The sequence below is a fragment of the Emydura macquarii genome, unplaced genomic scaffold (assembly GCF_026122565.2).
Source record: "Emydura macquarii macquarii isolate MOO-44397 ecotype Brisbane River unplaced genomic scaffold, CSIRO-AGI_Emac_v2 contig_201, whole genome shotgun sequence".
NCBI lineage: Eukaryota > Metazoa > Chordata > Testudines > Chelidae > Emydura > Emydura macquarii.
The window spans coordinates 105,123-124,443 of NW_027130338.1; the positions used below are offsets into that span (position 1 = coordinate 105,123).

General features: G+C 47.7%; 1 protein-coding gene across 6 annotated transcripts; it reads left to right on the top strand.

The window, feature by feature from the left end:
* Window positions 1-508: 508 nt before the first annotated feature.
* Window positions 509-19,123, top strand: DDHD2 (DDHD domain containing 2). Of its 6 annotated transcripts, none has more exons than XM_067544873.1 (19): window positions 509-634; window positions 3,462-3,615; window positions 3,826-4,035; window positions 5,199-5,389; window positions 6,555-6,644; window positions 7,543-7,663; window positions 8,318-8,407; window positions 9,511-9,646; window positions 10,435-10,643; window positions 10,903-10,973; window positions 11,277-11,399; window positions 11,968-12,063; window positions 12,878-13,141; window positions 13,975-14,130; window positions 14,492-14,594; window positions 14,714-14,881; window positions 15,494-15,665; window positions 15,919-16,037; window positions 17,339-19,123. In XM_067544873.1, the coding sequence occupies exons 3-18, from the start codon at window positions 3,834-3,836 to the stop codon at window positions 15,998-16,000; spliced, it is 2,274 nt and encodes a 757-aa protein (XP_067400974.1). In that variant the 5' UTR covers window positions 509-634; window positions 3,462-3,615; window positions 3,826-3,833; the 3' UTR covers window positions 16,001-16,037; window positions 17,339-19,123. The 6 variants fall into 6 exon arrangements, with proteins under 6 accessions (XP_067400974.1, XP_067400977.1, XP_067400980.1 ...); XM_067544876.1 differs by having other exon boundaries at window positions 18,899-19,123; XM_067544879.1 differs by having other exon boundaries at window positions 15,503-15,665.
* Window positions 19,124-19,321: the final 198 nt, after the last annotated feature.

Genomic DNA, 19,321 nt, shown 5'->3' on the forward strand with positions numbered 1-19,321 from the left:
GGGGAGGAGAGGGCAGAGCTGGCTGTCCCCCACCCTGACAACACGCAGCCGTGGGGCCAGACCCAAGCATGGCTGACCAGCAGCGAGAGCTGCAAGGCCCCAGGCCTGTGTCGGGGGCACTGGGCACCAGTACAGCCCCCTGCCCGGGGCCCCCTGCACCCCCATTCTCGCGTCCCCACCTTGGGGCTTCTAAACACCCTCTGCTCTTTTGAAGCCTGCCCCACAGTCCCCCTGCCCGGGGCTTCCCGTCCTGCCCCACCTGGGGACCCCCTCCCCGGGGGGCCTGGTCTCCCCCCCCTTGAAAACCCCGCTCCCCGGGGGGCCTGGTCTCCCCCCTTGAAAACCCCCGTCCCCGGCGGGCCTGGTCTCCCCCCTTGACACCCCCCGTCCCCGGCGGGCCTGGTCTCCCCCCCCCCCCCTTGGCGGACTCCCCGCGAGCCAGCGACGGAGCCTGCGCCCGCCGTTCTTCCACCCCCGCCCGCTGCCGAGGAGGAGGGGCCGGGCCGGGCTCCGCCCTGGGAGGCGGGCCGGGCTCACGCCGCACCGCTGCGCTGCGGGCTCGTAGGCCCGGGCCGGGCCGGGCCAGCCGCGCATTGACACCCCGGCCGGAGAGAGAGAGACACGGCGGGCAAGGGTCAGTGCGGGGAGCGCCCGGGGGGCAGCGGGGCCGATGGGAGGGGTGATGGGGGGGCAGCGGGGCCCGGGGGGGAAGAGAGGGGTGATGGGGGGGGAGCAGGGTGATGGGGCGGAGGAGAGAGGTGATGGGGGGGCAGCGGGGCCCAGGGGGTTGGGGTGATGGGGGGAGGAGAGGGGTGATGGGGGGGAGCAGGATGATGGGGCGGAGGAGAGAGGTGATGGGGGGGCAGCGGGGCCCGGGGGGAAGAGAGAGGTAATGGGGGGGGGCAGCGGGGTGATGGGGGGCCCGGGAGAGGCATGGGGGGCAGCGGGGCCCGGGGGGGGAGGAGAGAGGGGATGGGGAGCCCAGGAGGGGGATGGGGGGCAGCGGGGCCCGGGGTGTGTGTCTGGTGAACATGGATGGTGGCAGCAGAGGGCATGGAGAAAAGGGGCAGTACTTACCCAGCCGGGGTGTTGGGGGGCAGCCGTTCCCCCCTGACTGAGGAGCGCAGCTGGCGCGGGGTGCCCCTCTCCTCCTTTGTAGGGATTGCTGTGGGAGTGCGGCGTGTCCCTCTACACACACCCCATCCCGTGTTCGCACCTGCGGGGAAGGAAGCAGGGAGCTTTCACGTGGGCCTTCTTTTTTGCTGGGCAGTTAGGAGTTGTTGAAATCTGGTTTCTATGGGACTTCTTGTGCTCTGATGTTAGAGGCTGGGGTGAGGGAGGCGGTTGGATTAGCCCCTGGAGAGTTTGGCTGGGGGTCCTGCCCACATGTGCAGGGTCTAACTGATCCCCATATTTCCGGTCGGGGAGGAATTTGCCCCGAGGTTGGATGGATTGGCAGAGACTCAAGGTTTTTGGGTTTTTTTGCCTTCCGCTGCAGCCTGAGGCAAGGGTCACATACTGGTTTGAACTAGAGGAAATGGGGGATCCTCTGTAACTTGAAGTCTTTAAATCAAGATTCAAAGGACGTCAGTAACTCAGCCCGAGGTTATGTGCCTACTGCAGGGGTGGGTGAGTGAGGTTCTGTGGCCTGCAAGGTGCAGGAGGTCAAACTAGATCTCACGATGGTCTCTTACGGCTTTACAGTCCATGAGAGCGTCCTATATTTAAAGGAGTGTTGTGATGATAGAATTCCTACCTAAAAATCACTTGTTCACAGAGATGTCATGAAAAGCTTCTTAGGCCATGTCCACACTTACAAGCTTACAGTGGCACAGCTGTACCGATACAGCTCTCCCATCGACGACATAAAACCAGCTCACTGAGCAGCGGTAGCTATACTGGTAGGAGAGTATCTCCTGCCAACATGGCGCTGTGCACATGAGCGCTTATGCCAGCAAAGTTTAAGTCACTCAGCAGTGTGTTTTTTCACACCCCTGACTGACAATAGTTTTGCTGACATAAGTGCTAGTGTAGACATGGGCTTAGAATATATAAGGGAAATAATTTCTGCCAGTGTAATTCCTCTGTCAGTGGTGATGCTCAATGTTCACCTGTCTGGTCTCTTTCAGCCTGGACACTGAAATCCATGAAGTTGATTTCTCTATCATATTGTCAGTTTCACAGCAGCATCTTTTGTGGTTCCCACACTGTAGGGGAGTGTGCATGTTCAAAAACAATACTGGAAACTTTTTGAAAAGGTTTGTTTGGTTAGAATGTAAATGTGAGGTCAGATTTGAGAGGGGATTTTAAAAATCTGTTTGGCTTTTTGTTATTTATGCTGTTTCTTTAGTCTTTTTGCTGCCCAAAAGGGAGAGCAATACAAACTGAGTAGTCAATTTCACCTGTATTTATAGTCCCTTTCCCTCTCTCTGGGTTGCAAGCATTGCAGGGGAATGCAGGAAGAAAGAAGAAAGTTTGTTGAATTAAAGAAGAAAGTTTGTTGAATTTTTTATTTTATACAAACACCCCTATTGTCTTAGTTTTTATAACAGTGTATTTTTGCAGCCAGTTGCCCTGATGCTAAAGGTGAATCTCTGCAAGGAGAGAGCCCAGTTGTAAGACTGGGGTCTGCATTTTGACCCAAACTCAACCTCATACTGTCCTTTCAAATGAAAAGAATAATAGGGGTTTTTTCTGTGATAAGGAAAGATAGTTTTGAAGCACAGGTCTGGGAGTCAGGAGACCTGGATCATATCCCCAGCTCTATCACTGACTTGCTGTGTAGCCTTAGACTACTCATGTAACCTCTGTCTCTCTGTTCTCTCATCTTTCAAATATGGCTAGCATTTAACTACCTGCTGGGATGCTGCAAGAAGAAATCAATTGTTTGTAAATGCCTTTGCTGTTCTCAGATGGAAGAGGTTCTGGAACATTAAAGGAAATACACTTTGGAAGTAAAGAAAATGAACAATCAGATGAGAACAGTTAATTCCGGGGGACACTCAGACATTTGTTCTGGGCCCCTTTCCTATCACTATTAATATCCTTATGTTTCCTGGGCTCCAGTGTAACATAAGTTTGCTGACTAATTTCTTTCCATTTCAAGCACCACTTTAGTAGTCACACTTTTTGTGAAGTAAAAATAGGAAATGCAAGTAGAATAAGATTGGGAAGGATGGGTGGATTTTCAGGTGTGTGAGACTTTTGCTATAGCAGCAGGCAAGCTCTCCCCTTAGGATTTCGCGTGCTGTCATATCCTGAAATGTTTGGTGGAGAAAAGCTCATAATGTTTGTAAAGTAGAAAACTCAGGCAGCACAAGCACCTGAAGTTTTAACTCCAGCTCATAGTAAAATATCTTTCTCTGGGCAGGACTTCTGGGTGTTGTTCTAGGTCTGCTGCCTGGTTGTTTCTCATCATTGCTTTTGCTATTTTCTAACAGGTTCTCTTATTGTTTCTGCAGCTATTTTACTGCAAAGCCATTGAGGAATCCTCATCTTCCAGACTTCCGGTGGTGGAGTGGCTTGAGCCAGAATTGTATCTGTCTTATTGGTTCTGGGGCTTGTCATCTATGTCTGATGGATACGTTTTGGATTAAGGCAATAAGCTTGTAACAAGTAAGTTCTCTCAGCAGCTGGCAGTCTCATTTGTAGCAGTTTACCATTCAGTCTGCCTCCTTGTCACAGAAATATGCAGTTCTTAGGAAGGCCACGCTTATGTGTATTTCTAGTTCCAGTGTTAGTAAATAAACTGAAGACATTTTAAGAATAAAAATTCAGTGCTCTCCTCCTCCTGTTTATTCTGTCTCCCTGTGTGTGTTCATTTAGGTGGTGCCATGTCAACAGGGGAACTGCAGGCAGAACCTTCTCCATCATCCAATTCGTCCAATTCTTTTGAAGTAGTGGAGGCAGATACTGCAAATAAGTATGAGGCAGTTGCGCCGCACTGGTTCTACTGCAAAGTCATAGATTCTAGAGAGAGATGGATTCCTTTCAGTGGACAAGATTCAGAGAAGTTAGAAGAGGCCCACAACTCAAGTAAGTTGAAAATGCCTTTTTGTCAGAAGCTTCTTCGGTCTATTAGGTTGTGGGGTAGGTTCGAAGGAAGCTGGCAGAATCCCCACACCTCTAGACTAAATACTGTTTGAACTACCCTGCACTGGACTAGATGGCCTCATGGGGATGTTCCAGCTGCAATATCTATAATTCTCTAGTTTAAATAACCCTTGATTTTAAATGTAGTCATGTATCTCATCTAAAAATCTACTGAGAGCCAGTGAGGTGAATTAACAAGAGTGAATCACGGGGTAGGCGAGACAGGGAATTCTGCTGCAAGAGCACTGAGTAGGTCAAGAATTTGAGATTCACTGTCGTGATGATGGCTTGGAGCTAGAAGCTATGACTAAGGGGAGTGTTCTAAACACCTTGTGCACTTTTTGCTTTGGGATTTGAAAGTGTCTCCCACTCTGAAATGTTAAATTTGTCCACACTTCTTTGGAAACACCTCTTCCCTAGAAGGGGGCCTATTCATGTTGCTTTAAAAAAAAAGTTGCATCCAAAACGCTTTAATGTTCAGGCCTTGTTAATCTGACACTTGAAAAACATATCTAGAATGCTCAATGTGTTTGCATGAGACAGCATTAATATAGGGTAAGTAGGAATTGGTTAGGAAGCAACACTGGCTAAATTCCACCATTGGGAAGACCAGATCCTCTGGTTTCAAAGGGGCGAGGGAAAGAGGGATTAATAGAAACATTTAAGTTCTTGCTGCTCTTGGTCATAATGGGATAGATGTAAACCACTCAGCTTAATGATATCGTAAGTTCTTTGGGACAGGGACTGTCTCTTTTGTTTTGTGTCTGTACAGCACCTAGCGTAGTGGGGTTAGAGCCTCTAGAGGCTACTGCAATACAGACATTAATAATAAACCAACAATTGTTTGTAAGCTAGGGCCTTTCAGATCTCTCCGCTCCATCCCAGTGTGGAAACCTTGCCTTTCAGGTATGATTTTCCTAGGAGGCCTTTTTAAATGGTGACTGTGTGTTTGTTTATATAGATCATTGGCTTTGCTATCGGCATGTATACATTTTTTTTGGTCATCTCTGTCCAGTAATTTGCCCATGATTTGCACACTCTAAAACTTCTTGGTAACGCCTCCTTCTGGTCTGTTTACGCCTCATCTCAGTCCTTGCATTTCACAGAGAAAGACGTTGAACAGCTGGTTGTTCCAACGGAAGGGGGAAGGTATGACGTGCATTTGAAGAAGAGGTTGCGCTATGCCATGTACTGGGAGGAAGAGGTGTCTGAAGTGAGACGTTGCACTTGGTTTTACAAGGGAGACAAGGACAACAAGTATATTCCCTACTCGGAGAGCTTCAGCGAAGAGTTGGAGGTAAAGATTTCTCACCCAGTAATGTCCAGTCTGCTCTTGTGCCCTTCTGGCTTCTGCTTGTGTAACGTCCCGAACTCCATGAGGGATACTGGCACCGCATTTGTGTCCGAGGACATGAAGATGAGGAAGACATTGGGGTGACACTTCATATTTGAGTAGTACCATTATAAATACTGCTCCTCTCTTCTCTGCAGCCTCTTCCATTGTCCATCTCTCCAACATGCTGCAGCTAAAGCAAGCTACCCTTTCTTATATCCCAGCTCTACCTCCTTCCTGGGTCTTGCTCCACAATTAAAGTTCTTGTCTTCCTTTTCAGTACTCTGCCTGCAGTCCAGCCCTGGCCTCTCTACTTTGCATCTTGTGACCTACATTCAGCCAAAGCTCCATGCCTTGCTACTCGCTCCCTCTCGTATCATCAGGTCACTGTGTGTGCTGCTCCCATGCCTGGGCAACCTCCGTCTCCCTCTTCATAAAGCATGCTTGATCTCTGTCTTTACGTCCCTCCTTAAAGCCCACTTCTTGTGGCTTGCTTCCCACAGCTGTTCTCTGCTTCAGTGCCATCTGCAGCTCCTCTTCTGCCTGTCTGTGTTTTCACAGGCAATAGTCCATTTTCAAGCTGCAGACAGGCTTATTTTTCCCTCTCCTTGTCTGCTGTGACGTTCATATTTTTCTAATCTAGACCCTGATCCACAAATGCTCCCACTTGAGACTAACTTCACTAATGCAAATAAATAGTGCCTTTGAAGCCGATGGGACTACCTGTGCGACTAAACTTACTCATCTGTGTCAACCTGAGAAGTGCCATGCATATTTATGATTCCTATGAACACTTACTATTCCTGCTCAGTGACTCTTCCTATGGAAGATGGTTTTCCATAGCACTTTAATTGGATGTTACTTCAATAGAGTCTAAAGTGGAAGCTGTCCCTCTATTAAAACTGGTGGTCTAAGGGCTGCTCCCTACCAAGTACTACAGAAGCCAATATTTAGTCAGGGTATAAGACTGATCATTGCCTATCCAGACTCGTGTCTGATTTACCTCCTTTTGAGCAACAATATTTTTAAGAGCTACCTTAAAATAAGAGGGGTGTGGGGCAAACTTCCCAACTAGTGGAGTTCCCCTGGAAATGTTTGTTTGACTTGCAAAGGACTCTCTTCTCCTCAGGAAACTTACATGATTGCTGTAACTCTGGACGAGTGGAAAAAGAAACTTGAGTCCCCTACTAGAGAAATCATTATATTGCATAACCCAAAGGTAAAAACCTGATTATTTCCTGTTTGTAACACAGACAGAGCCTGATAAATTTGTTTTTCCCCTTTAGTTCTGCTTTCAGTGCTGGTCTAAACTCAGTTTTTGTACTGCTTTAGTCATGTTTTTCAGAAACCAATACACTTAAGTAATACACTCTCGTAGTGTGCATACAGTTATACCTGTACAAAGGTCCCTATAAAGCTAAATTTATAGGAAAAAGGGGTAAGGCACCTTTTTACTGATATAACAGCATTCATGCTAGAGGGTCATGCCACTTTAAGTATATCACAGTCTTTCTTAGGTACTTCTATTCTGCCATTAGCATAAGAACAGCCATAGTGGGTCAGACCAATGGTCCATCTAGCCCTGTATCCTGTCTTCCAACAGTGGTCAATACCAGCTACTTCAGAGGGAATGAAACAGAATAGGTAATCAAGTGATCCATCCCGTCACCCCTTCTCAGATTCCTAGCATCATATCTGAGTGACTTGCCAAAGGTCGTACAAGAAAGTCTGTGGTGAAGCAGGGAAGTTAAGCTCAGTGTGGGATACATACACCTGTCTTTCCCAGATGTTATTGATTATAACAAGGAAAATGCAATGCAGAATTATGCATAGAACTGTATATAAAGTAGCTCGAGTGCTAAGATTGCTGAGAAGCAGAACATACAAAGTACATTTTAAAGAGCACAGAGAACTCCATCTATCCGGTCAGTGTCCATCTGTGTCGTCACTAATTTAGTGTCTAGATAGGTTTGCTCTTTGCTCCTTGCAATGTTACAGGTGTGCTCCAGCAGTGCTTGATAGATGTATTATGAGTGGCTTATCCCTCTTTATGGGAGATGCTTAAATGTGTCACATGCACAACAGAGTTCTAATGTGCTTCTCTTGCTGTGTTTAAGCTGATGGTGCACTACCATCCAGTGACAACCTCTGATGACTGGGGCTCAACCCCTACAGAACAAGGTCGACCAAGAACTGTTAAGAGAGGAGTGGAAAATGTCTCAGCTGACATCCCCTGCGGTAAGTTAATATTCTTTCTTCACATCCATCAAAACTGTGGCAAACATTTTCCAGCTCGTTTTCTTAGACTGTCTGTCTTGTCCGTTGTGATATGACTTCAGAGAATTATTTAAAATTGTTTGTTGCTTGAGACTTAAACATGCAGCTTGTTAAAAGGATATGGCTGGGTCAAGATCATCTCATTGACAAACCAATTTCCTTATGTACTAATTCTAGTATTACAGTGGTGTCTACAACCTGTAACTGAGATCAGGGCCCCACAGCGCTGGGCGCTGCACAGATCTAGTGAGTGACAGTCCCTGTCCCAGTGAGCTCACAGCCTGAACAAACACGAACGGGAGAAGAGGGAGTGTTGAGCACCTGCCCTCTGAAAATCAGGCATCGCCAGGGCATTGAGCCCTTCAAATCACTACTCACTTCAAAAATGAAGTACTATACCAAGCACTACTATTGCTCTTGAGACACACAAACCAGGGACCAAACGGAGTAATATTCTTGCACCTGGAACTGTCTTAGCATTATCCCTTATCTGACCCCTAGAGGTTCTACACATCTGCCACAGAGGTTAAGATCTCAAAGGAATATTTGGACAGTTAGATAAACGGTTAGCTGCTGGGAGTATTGTGTGAACTGTTCCCTCTTTCTTCCTCTTAGGGGAGCCTCTGCAAATAGATCACTTGGTTTTTGTAGTTCATGGAATTGGGCCAGCATGTGATATCCGGTTCCGGTCCATCGTCCAATGTGGTAGGTGTGCTGAGAAGGGGATGCTGTTTCATGTGCATCACCCCTCAGAAAGCAAATAAACACAGGTCTGATGGGAAAACACATGAGATGCTGTCATCACACATTTGAATAATTTGACAGTACTCTTAGCAAACTGTAAGACAGAACTTGCTGACTGCAGTGAGGATGAGCAGTTTGAATACGAGACTTCGTATCCAAGAGCAGTGAAAACCTGTTATCTGGATAGAGTTGGACAGATTTGGACAATCATTTTTACTTTTTATCAGAATGATCACTGTGTCTTAATTCTTAAAATAGTAAGCTTCCCAAATTAGATACAGATTCTTCAAGTAACTGAATAAATCTGTGAAATTAGTCCTCTACTCAGCCTATTGCTAGGTGGTAATCTTGTCCAGTTAAGTCTAACACAAGTTAATGTCCTATATAGCATTGTCATTGTAACTGCCTGAGTCTTGGAGGGGGGATCTGTTGATAAGCTGTGTATACCATAAATCGGAAAGCTAAGATGATGTAAATATATATATACACACGCATATATAAAAAAACCAAAGTTTCTGAATATTTCAACAAGTTTTGGGGTCAAATGTTCTTAAGTCGGGAAAAGTGTCCCTTTTGTTTTTATACAGTCAGTTTTCCAGTATGCATCAAATTAAACTACTTTTTAAAAGGTTACTGTCTGCATGAAATCAGTTAACGAACAAAAATGAGTGAGAAGTAGTTTCAAATCCAATCACTGCCCCTAAGTCTCCCTGCAAACGTGTGAGGCTTTTACAATAGGTTACAGAGCTCTTTACAAAGCTTTCTCTCCTAAGTTGCTGTGTGAAAGCTCCACACAAATGGGGAAACTGACTTGCTACAGAGGACAGGGTGAAATTCAGTATAAACTTCAGCTGAGATGTAGTGTTTGTCTGATCCCTGTTAGTGATCTGAGGTGTTAATTCTAACAATAGTAGGTTAAAACACTTCAGACGGAGGTGGACTGTCTTGTCTTAAGCTGACAGTGTCCCTTTAACTCAGCTTGTTCAGCACAGCACACACAATAGGCTTCTGCTAGCAAACTGTTTTTTCTAGGCCTTGATACAGAGCTGACATTCTCTTTCCAGTGAATGATTTCCGTAACGTTTCCTTGAGCATGCTGCAAGCGCACTTCAAGAAAGCGCAGGAGCAGCAACAAATTGGCCGGGTAGAGTTCTTGCCTGTGAACTGGCACAGCCCTTTACATTCCACAGGGGTGGACGTGTAAGTAAATTCTAGCACTTCAGAGGTAAATGTACTGCGGTGACTGGTTCAGTGACTGAACGACATGCTTTTTTGTAAAGTGTCTCACCTTCGCCGCACAGGATGTTGGGGCAGTGCAAAACGCCTGCACCTAGTACTACACTACAAAGGTGAAAGAGAAGCTTTTACCTCGGTCTGTGCTGCTGATACTTCACATCAGGAAGCACGCAGGTGAACATAATAAAGGGAACTGGAACCTGTTTGTAGCACCTAGTGTGAGGATCCCTGCCCTGCTGTCCAGTCTTTTCATGAAGCAAGACAGCTGTCTAGTTTAAACTGCCCTAGAGGTGATCTATTGGCATGTAAAATCAGAAGTCCAGGCTGCTGTTTCCAGGTGAGATAAGAACACGGAGCAGGGGACTACGGTATCCAAGCCCCACTGGAAGTCAATGAGAGTTGGAGAGCCTTTAGTGAGGTAGACCCTTCTGAAATGTCATGGTGCGGAGGCGAATGCAAAGGGAACAGAATGTCAGCTGCACAAGTGGTGAGCTATTTTAAATGCTCCTGGAGGAGGAAAGGTTGGTTCTTTGCATCCACATCTTGGAGAACTCTGTGGTGTTTCTGAGAAAGGGGGGTTTTGTCGCTCCTTTCTGTCAGTATGTTCTGTTAACAGGAACTAGGAATTCAGGTGAAATCCTCAATGGCAAAACTTCCATGGACTTCAAGAGAGCCTGGATTTCACCCTGGAAACCTAATAGGAAGTAGCTACAGGAGCCATGGGTAAAAATCCCTTTCTGTTCTGTCTTTAGCGATTTGGAGCGAATTACCTTGCCCAGCATCAACCGCCTGCGTCACTTCATAAACGACACCATACTGGATGTTTTCTTCTACAACAGCTCCACCTACTGCCAGACCATAGTGGACACCGTTGCTTCAGAAATGAACCGGCTGTATCAGCTCTTCTTGCAGAGGAATCCTGACTTTAAAGGGGGTGTTTCCATTGCAGGCCACAGCTTAGGTAAAGGGTGTAGTCCTGTGTATCCCAGTGTCATATGTCATAACAGTGAATCTATAGACTGTCTTTATGCACATGGCACAGAGCCCAGGATTTCAGACTGACGCTGAAGTCCCTTTTCCATACCATGTGACACTTCAGTGTGGGAGGGGATGAGGGAAGCCCCCCTTTACCAGACAGGGATATGGCCATGTAAGTGTATTTATTCCAGCAGAAGATTTGACACTCGGCTCAGTGACTGTGTATGTGATTATTTTTTTAGGGTCGCTCATACTATTTGATCTCCTAACAAATCAGAAAGATTCCTCAGAGGATGAAGATGGCACGAAAGAGGTAAATTCCCCATGGTGTGCGGGTGTTAAATATCTCATTGATTTGGGATGAAATCCCTGAGCTACATCCACACGCCAGCACTCCCATAGACCAATTCATCTGCAACTGCTGCAATGCAAAACACTGCTGTTGTCTCCTGCTTCTGGAGCAGAATAGCTTTGACTTCTCAATGCTGTCCTGCCAGGTGTAGATCTGCTACAAAACCAAACCAAACCCCCACGCCTACCAGCAATATTGTAGCCAGAACATAAAGGAAGAAGGAGACCAGCTCTGTAAACATGACACACGTGTCTGGATTTGCAGGAGTCCCAGATGGGTGCCTATGAACAGGGAGATATTGGGGGAGTGAAAGAAATCCTGAAGAAGCTTGAGCTGTCTGAGTACTACAGTGTCTTTGAGAAGGAGAGAGTGGACACGCAAGCACTGGTAAAACAGCTCTCCCGGCAGAGTGGTTCCTGTTCTTGTGTGGTTCACCACTTACCTGCAGATCTATTAGAGTTCACATTTTTCTTCTGTGCGCCCATCACTATGGTATTGGGGCACTTTCATGTAGGTATTTCTTGCATATGCCATGTCCCCTGGTTGGAGTAAAGTCCACCTGGCCTAATATACCATGGATTCTTCAAATGTGTTTTTGATGGTAAGGGGGAGTGAGTAATACCTCTGCAGGTTTTGACTTTGCCCATGCTAGAAGCAGCCTGGTTTCCAGTGTGGGGCTGGTGGAATGCTGACCAGTACACTTGAGATTGAAAAAGAGAAGCAGGTGTGTGTTTGTGGGAGGCATTTCTGCTCTTGAGGCTGAATTCAGAAATTGCTGCCTCTCAAGAACAGGAGTCTAGGGAATTCATGTTCCCTCCCTTCGAGAGAGGCACGCTGAACCAGAAGCAGTTAGATCCCAGGGTCCCTGGCCTCTTTAATGCTGAGAATGGTCTCTCCCTTTGAGTGCACGTTCTCCTGCACTGTCCTAGTAACAGGTGTGTAACTTATTGTCCAGGCTCTGTGTACAGAGAAGGATCTTAAAGAAATGGGAATTCCCTTGGGACCAAGAATGAAGATCCTTCATTACGTAAGAACCAAAGAGGAAACACAGGTATGTTTTCTGCAGGGGTGAGTGTTCCATTCCCAAGCGGCTGCTTGTTTGGTGTCAGTGGGAACCAGGTGCCAGAGCAGCTTCTTAGGTACGTTGCACTGGCACAAGGCATGGTGGATGCAACTGTATGCGTTGTTGCTCTGGCCATTGTGGGGCCATACCTAAGGGAACACTAGCATTTTCTAAACACCAGTGCAGCATCAGCTGTATGGTGGCCTTTGGGTGCGTCTACATGGCATGCAGAAACCTGTGGCAGTGACTCAGCGCCAGGTCTACAGACTTGGTCTTGTGGGGCTTGCGCGACAGCACTAAAAATAGCTGTGTAGACACTCAGGCTCTGAAGCACACCCTCCTCCCTCAGCTTCAGAGCCTGAGTTCTAGCCTGAGCCCCAACATCTGCACAGCTGTCTTCAGTGCCATCATGAGTGCCCAAGTCCGTAGACCTGGGCTCTGAGACTTGCTGCTGTGGGGTCCTGCTTGCCATGTAGACGCGCCCTCTAACACCGGGAAAGGGGAGCTGCTTGGCATCTGGCTTATGCGAAGGGGTCTGCTGTACCCCTGCCCTGGCAGGAGCAGGGCTCGCCTGCAGCTGGACCTGCTCTGGCCTCTCTGGAGGGTGTTTCTGCTAGGGGGAGCGGCTGGCCAGAGGCTTTGCAGTTTAGTCGGTGATTTGTAAGTGCTGTGCCTTGGGTGGAGTGGGCATGTCCAGAATCTCCCAGCCCTCTTGTGCTGTGTGACCAGAGCCATTCCCAGGCAATGGTCAGCAGTGGGAACTGGGCATCCAGTCAGTGCACTCTCTCACGCTTGTTCCCAGGTGCTGGCTGGGTTGCAGAATGAGGCCTCCACTGCTGCTCAGCTGGGTAACGCCCGGAGTTGGGGTGTGGATGGGGACAACCGCTGCAGTCTCTCCTTTCTCTTGGTGCAGGATGTTCAGCAGCCGGCCTGTGTCCCTGCTGGGAATGACGACAAAAGCGAAGATGCTCCCACAGTTGAGTCAGGGTCATCCCCACAGCCGGGCTCCAGCAGCAGCATGGATGGTGGGGGGAGGCGTCAGTATTTGGATGTCGGGCTAGGACAGGTAACTACTCGGCTTGGTGCTGTGGCCTGATAGACTCGGCCAATGTGGAATACGCACAACAGAAACTAATGGGGACGGACTTAATACCAACGCAGCGCGGGGGGTAGAGGGAGGTTCTGCTAATTGAGGTCGCTCCACCATGCTTCTGCCAGTCTCTAAATCTGAGGGAGGAACTATTGTCAGGTCCCAGTCCACTGTCCCCTTCTCTCCCCAGTCTCCTAGCTAATGCACTGGTTTCAGCTGCCTGTGTACGATCTCAGCTGGAGACTCTGGTAAGTAGCTCAATGCTGAAAACAGAGGGTGAGATGCACCCATGCCAGGTGCCCGTCCACAATGCCGCTGAAGTCCTGTTTAAGTGGCTCATAGGCCTGGCGCTGGCCTCTGCATGGAGTGGGCACCTCCTAAGGTGCAGATCTCTCCTGGCCCCCGTGCAGAATCCTGCCAGTCATGCTTCTCTCTGTGTTTGCCCAAAAGATGCAGCTGAGACCACTGAGCTCATTCCAGTCTCACAAGAGCAGTGTTGTGTGTTTAACCCCTTTGCTGGGGAAGGATGGAGTAACGCTGACCAGGATATGTGCCTTCAGTGCAGCAAACGGGACTCCAGAGAGCTGGGTTCTGTACCTGGCTCTGACATGGGCCTGCTGCTCCTGACTCTTCAGGGTGTGGACAACACAGTGGGGCCCCACTCTCTGGGGGAACCCCTAGGTGCTCCTTTGATCCAATCTCCTCTGGGGATACTTCCCACATGGATAGCTTTGGTATTGTCTGACGGTGCCATGAATGTCAGCATGGAGTCCCTTCTAAACACTTCTGTTGTGTCTTAACTCTGCTAGGTCTCAGCAAATTACCCTCAGCTAATCTACAAGCCCAATATCTTCTTTGCTTTTGGGTCTCCCATTGGGATGTTTCTCACTGTACGAGGTGTGAAAAGGATCGATCCAAACTACAGCCTTCCTACCTGCAAAGGCTTCTTCAATATCTTCCATCCTGTATGTATGATCAATACACATGTAACTCTCTAGTGCTCGCATGGGAGATCTTCTGTAGATAGCAAGCTATTAAACCTATGCACTCGGACCAACTCTCACAGCAGGTCCCTGTTCCCTTTAGTATCTTGTGCCGTGGAGTAGCAACTAAAGACCCCTTAGCGCTCAGTACAATGCTTAGGAAACGAAAGCTCCTCCATTCTGCATTAGACTCATCTGCACTACTAGTGTATCTTCAATTTCTGCTTCATTGGGGGGCAACCGTAGTGGAATATGTCTCGGGGTATTGCCAGTTAGTTTCCCACGTTGGACGGGTTATATGCGTGTAGGGCCAAAATCAGTGGTTTTGTTCCCTTCTCTGCAGTTTGACCCGGTGGCATACAGGATTGAGCCCATGATAGTTCCAGACCTGGAGTTCGAGCCCATGTTGCTCCCTCATCACAAGGGCAGGAAGAGAATGCATTTAGGTAAAGCAGAGAGCAGGCCTTCCTCGAAGGTCACGCTGCAGGCCTGTCACTGTGCCTCTGTGCACTGCATGATGTTTGCTCAAACCCCTCACCTCACCTCAGGCACTTGTGTGTTTCAGAACTGAAAGAGGGCCTGACCCGCATGGGTATGGATCTCAAAAACAACCTCCTGGGGTCACTGAGGATAGCCTGGCAGTCTTTCACCAGATCCCCACTGCCAGCTTTGGAGGCCGCAGCCACAGCAGATGCTGAAAGTGAATCTGAAACTAGTCTGAAGAAACAGACAGGTTGGTGGAAAAAAAGAGAAGGAAAGAATTGGTTTCTGCCTCACAGCGGAGAACAAGGCATAGCTCAGCGCTGCTAGTGTTCCCGGTGTGGGGAGGAAACCAGGAGACAAATGAATTGTCCCAGAGCAAGCTGGACCCCTACTCCTGGGTTCTCCTTACTGCCATGGTCTTCCCATTCTCATCACTGTGCCTGATGAGGAGACAGACAGAGGACCTCCACCCAAGGAGCTTGCACTCCTTTCTTTACTGCCTGGGTAGGAGAGGCCTGGTGTTTGGGGTACAGAATACCAATATGGGAGGAATCTGCATCTCTGTGCCAACCATCTCTTCCACCATTGCGTCATTTTGCAACCTGTTGCTTGGGTTATGCTTGCCAGGGAGAGAGACGACGCACAGTCCATGCTAACCCAAGCACGTGCCACTGTACAGTTTGCTTCAGACTTGTCTGCTTCTCACAGCAACTGCCTTAAACCCAAGCCCCTTACCACCCTTCTTAAGGTAGAACGGAGGCCCTGGCTTTGTGAGTTCCATTCCTGCTGCTAGTATTAGACAGTCTTGGCCTGGTCTTGCTGATGAGGCTGCGCTGTTGCTGAACTGTGTTGTTTTGTTAAGTCCCTTCAGATGCGAAGCCAGAAGAGCCTCCTGCTCCAGGGAAGGAAGACACCTCCCCTGTTAATGTGGGAATGCTGAACGGAGGCCACCGGATTGACTACGTGCTGCAAGAGAAGCCTATAGAGAGTTTTAATGAATATTTATTTGCACTACAAGGCCATCTCTGCTACTGGTGAGGATCTTCCTAGCTTACTATTTTCAAACTCTCCATCTGGTCCCTGGCCCCACCATACTCGTAATGTGCACCCTTAAAGCTGGTATGGTAAAAATGTAGCAAGTAGATTCCAGTCACTTAAGAGGCAAATGGTAGGATTCTTGCCTATAGCAGTTCATGTCTCAGCAATAAAGGGGTTGCCACGTGCTCTCTGTAAGAATGTTAAATAACGTGTGGGTGTCTGTCTAATTCTAACACTCCTCTCCTCCAGGGAGTCAGAAGATACCGTTCTCTTGATTCTGAAAGAGATTTACCAAACACAGGGCATTACGTTAGATCAGCCTCTACAATGAAGTCGAATGACCAGCTTCACTATTTTGGCAACTTGAGGTAAGTTACTTGTCTTTCTGAGACATCCCACGGTCAGACTGATGCCATTGACACACGTACTAGAAATAACTTCTTGCTTCAGTTGGGAATGGTTGTTAAGGATATAGCTGTCTCACATACGGCCATCCCATTGTACAGACACGTCCAATGCTAAAGTCTGTCAGGTTATGAATGTTTCCAAGAGCTGTAACGAAAACTGATGGAACTTTTAAAATCTAACTCCTTAACAATCGTGCGCTTCGCTCAGCATGGCCATGAGAAGGCTGAATAACTTGTGGTTTAATGGAGTCCTTCAACTGAAAGGTCCAGGGATTCTTCCACACGTTCAATGCCACTGGATCTGGTCGTTGTCAATTCCGTAGGTTAAAGCCAGAAGGGACCAGTATGATCATATAGGCAGACCTCCTCCCCAGTACAGGCCAGAGCATTTGGTGATTCCTGCATCAAGGCCCCTAACTTGTGGTTGAGCTAGAGGATGTCTTTATAAAAAGATATGATCTTGCTTTAAAGACTCAAAAGTGATGGAGGCTCTATCACCTCCTTTGAGAAGCTGTTCCAGCCAGTGACCCCTCCGTTTAAAAAAATAACAACTGGACCTTGTTTTGAATTTGTCTAGCTTTTACTCCTAGCCAGTGGATCATGTTATGTTTTAGTCTGCTAGCTTCAAGAGCCCCCTAGTATCCACTGTCATATCCCCAGGTAGGTGCTTGCTTGTGACTTGATCACAGTCTACCTCTTAATCTCTTCTTTGAGTAAACTACATTGAATCACTCGTATAGCTCTTCTCTGAAGACTCCCAATTTTTTAGTGTGCACACCCCACCTAGAACCAGTATCCAGTAATGGGCTCACCAGTGCATAGAGAAAATGTCACCCTAGGAATAGACCCTGAGGTGTTAGAGAATGAACGTGGCTCTTTCTCTGCCCAATCTCTCTCCAGCCTGTTCAACTACATTATTTACTCAAGGAGGTATATCAAGTTAAGTGACCTTAGTACTGGATGAACACTACTGGAGACAGAAATCCTCCGTGTTACGATGAAACGAGCAGTCCCCTGCTCCTATGCCTCTTGTGTTAGAACCCCCACTAGACTGCCAAAGAGTGGCACAGCTTTGCCATGTGGATTCCTCTGCATTAGCAAACTGCCTGAGATCTGCCAAATGCTAATGGCTTATGTGGGATTGGTCTCATCTAGCTGGGAAATCCCTTGTTTTACGTTAAGACCCTCCTGCTTTCACGCTTTACTGCTGCATAAACCCTGCTTCTTTGTAAGCTGTGTGCCCTTTCCTGTTGCTTCTCTAGATGCACACCAAATGACTGCTCACCTGGAAAGCCCGGATTTTCCTCTCTGCCTTCCTAGCTGCTGCTGCTATTGTATCCTGCATGCTGCTTCCCAAGTACCTGCTGCTGCCTGGAGCACTGGAAGATTTTTCTCATTTGGGAGGAAAAAAATCAAGGCAGGACACTCTTCTACTAAAATACCCACTGTGGACTTGGCCCCTCTGCCCATGGTGACTCCCTGTGGGATTGTTCACTCCACCACCATTGATCTGACTAGTCTGCCCATCGTGTAAGTTACAATACGAGCTGTTCCCAGCATAAACACAGAAGAGAGGTGGTTGGGATCTGGTCTTGGTACTGACTCCTGGTTAGCGAGGAAACATGTTGCTTATGAAGGAAAAACCTTAAATGCCCTGGGCCCATGCCATGCTACGGAAACAGAAGCACAGCAGCTGGGCTGAGTGAGCAAGGAGGGAAATGAGACGTGCTGTCTCTTGTCCTTCTGAGATACCATGAGCACTAGCGAGGTACAGCAGTCCAACGCAATGGATTCTGAGCATGAGACGTGCAGACACTAGTTAAGTGTTTGGTTTTCTTACACACCTTCTATCATAACTGTCGCTATTCTGCACGCACAGGGTGTGGTAGGCAGTATCTTGCATCAAAAAGCAAGAGGGTGGGGTAGCATGTTGAGCAGACTGGAGGAGGTATACTTACCTGCCTGGTCTGTTTCTTTAACAAGAGGCCATGTTAGTAATAGTGTGACAGCCTCTTGACCAACTCCCAGAAGACACCCTAGCTGAATCAGGCATGTGGAATTACAGTGCAATGGGTGGCCAAAACAGCCTCCTTCCCACTGGTGTCCACCCACTGCCTTGAGCCCTCTGTCGCTGTAGTATGAGAAGCCGTGCAGTAACTGCCTGCAGGGCCTGAATCCAGACCAACTGCATGTTCAGTTTCTTAGCAAAGCATTAAATCTGGATTCAGCCAGGGCCTGATTAGGAGAAAAGAGAGCGGCACTCGAGCAGGGAGTAGCTGTGGAGGTAGATGCTTTCAGTGCTAGACAGGAGCCAAACACTCTCCTTCACCACCCCCCTTCCAGACCCGCAAGTTCAAAGTGGCTGCAGTGGTACAACTGAGGGCTAAGCTCCACTCTATTAACAGGTTGTGTGGCATCAAATCGAAGTGAACATAATGTGCTGGTGAAACTGTAGCCGCCTTTTGTCCAGAGCAATGGCTTATGCTACATTAATCAGTGGCTGCTAAATGACTACTGTTAAATGCACTGTAAGGGTAACTCATGGGGCAGAGATACTAAAATGATCAATCCCTTGTAACCAAAGATGTACAGGGTGAACAAATGACTAAGCCAACCCCTTGGTCTATGTGGATTCCCTTGAGCAAGAGAAAGCAAATGTTGTGTGCGTGTGTAATGGTGTCACTGGGCTAGGATCTGGAAACGGCCACACCCATGTACCCTTTCCCCTTCTCCTGACTTTGTGCTGTACGGTGTTTCCTTCCGTGTATTATTTGCACTATTTAAATGCATTTTGTATTCCCCAACCCTGCCCCATCCAAAAGAACTAACAGAAGCTGTTCTCATACCTGACTGTGTATACTGACGTTCTGCACAGCTAAGCTCCTGGATTCCTGATTGCTATAGCATCTCCTGGAGGTATGTAAGAAAGAACTGTCTTTAACAGAACACGCAGTCATGACCAGCTCTTCAAGTTATGCACTTTGTGTAAATTTAAATACATTTAAAATGGTTAATGTCTTTTTCCAGTCAATACAAGAGTACATCTATGGTTGCAGTGGTTGTGTGTTTTGGGGGGCTTAAAAACTTCTTATTTTGGGATCTAACTTCATGGCAAAATTAAGCTGTTGCCGTGAATTCCCAAGAGGAGCCTGTGGCATTTTACAAAAGGCCACTGTAGTGGACAGGCGTTACAGGAGGAAACAGGACTAAAAAGTAGCACAAACGAGAAGCACGTTATTGTTCAT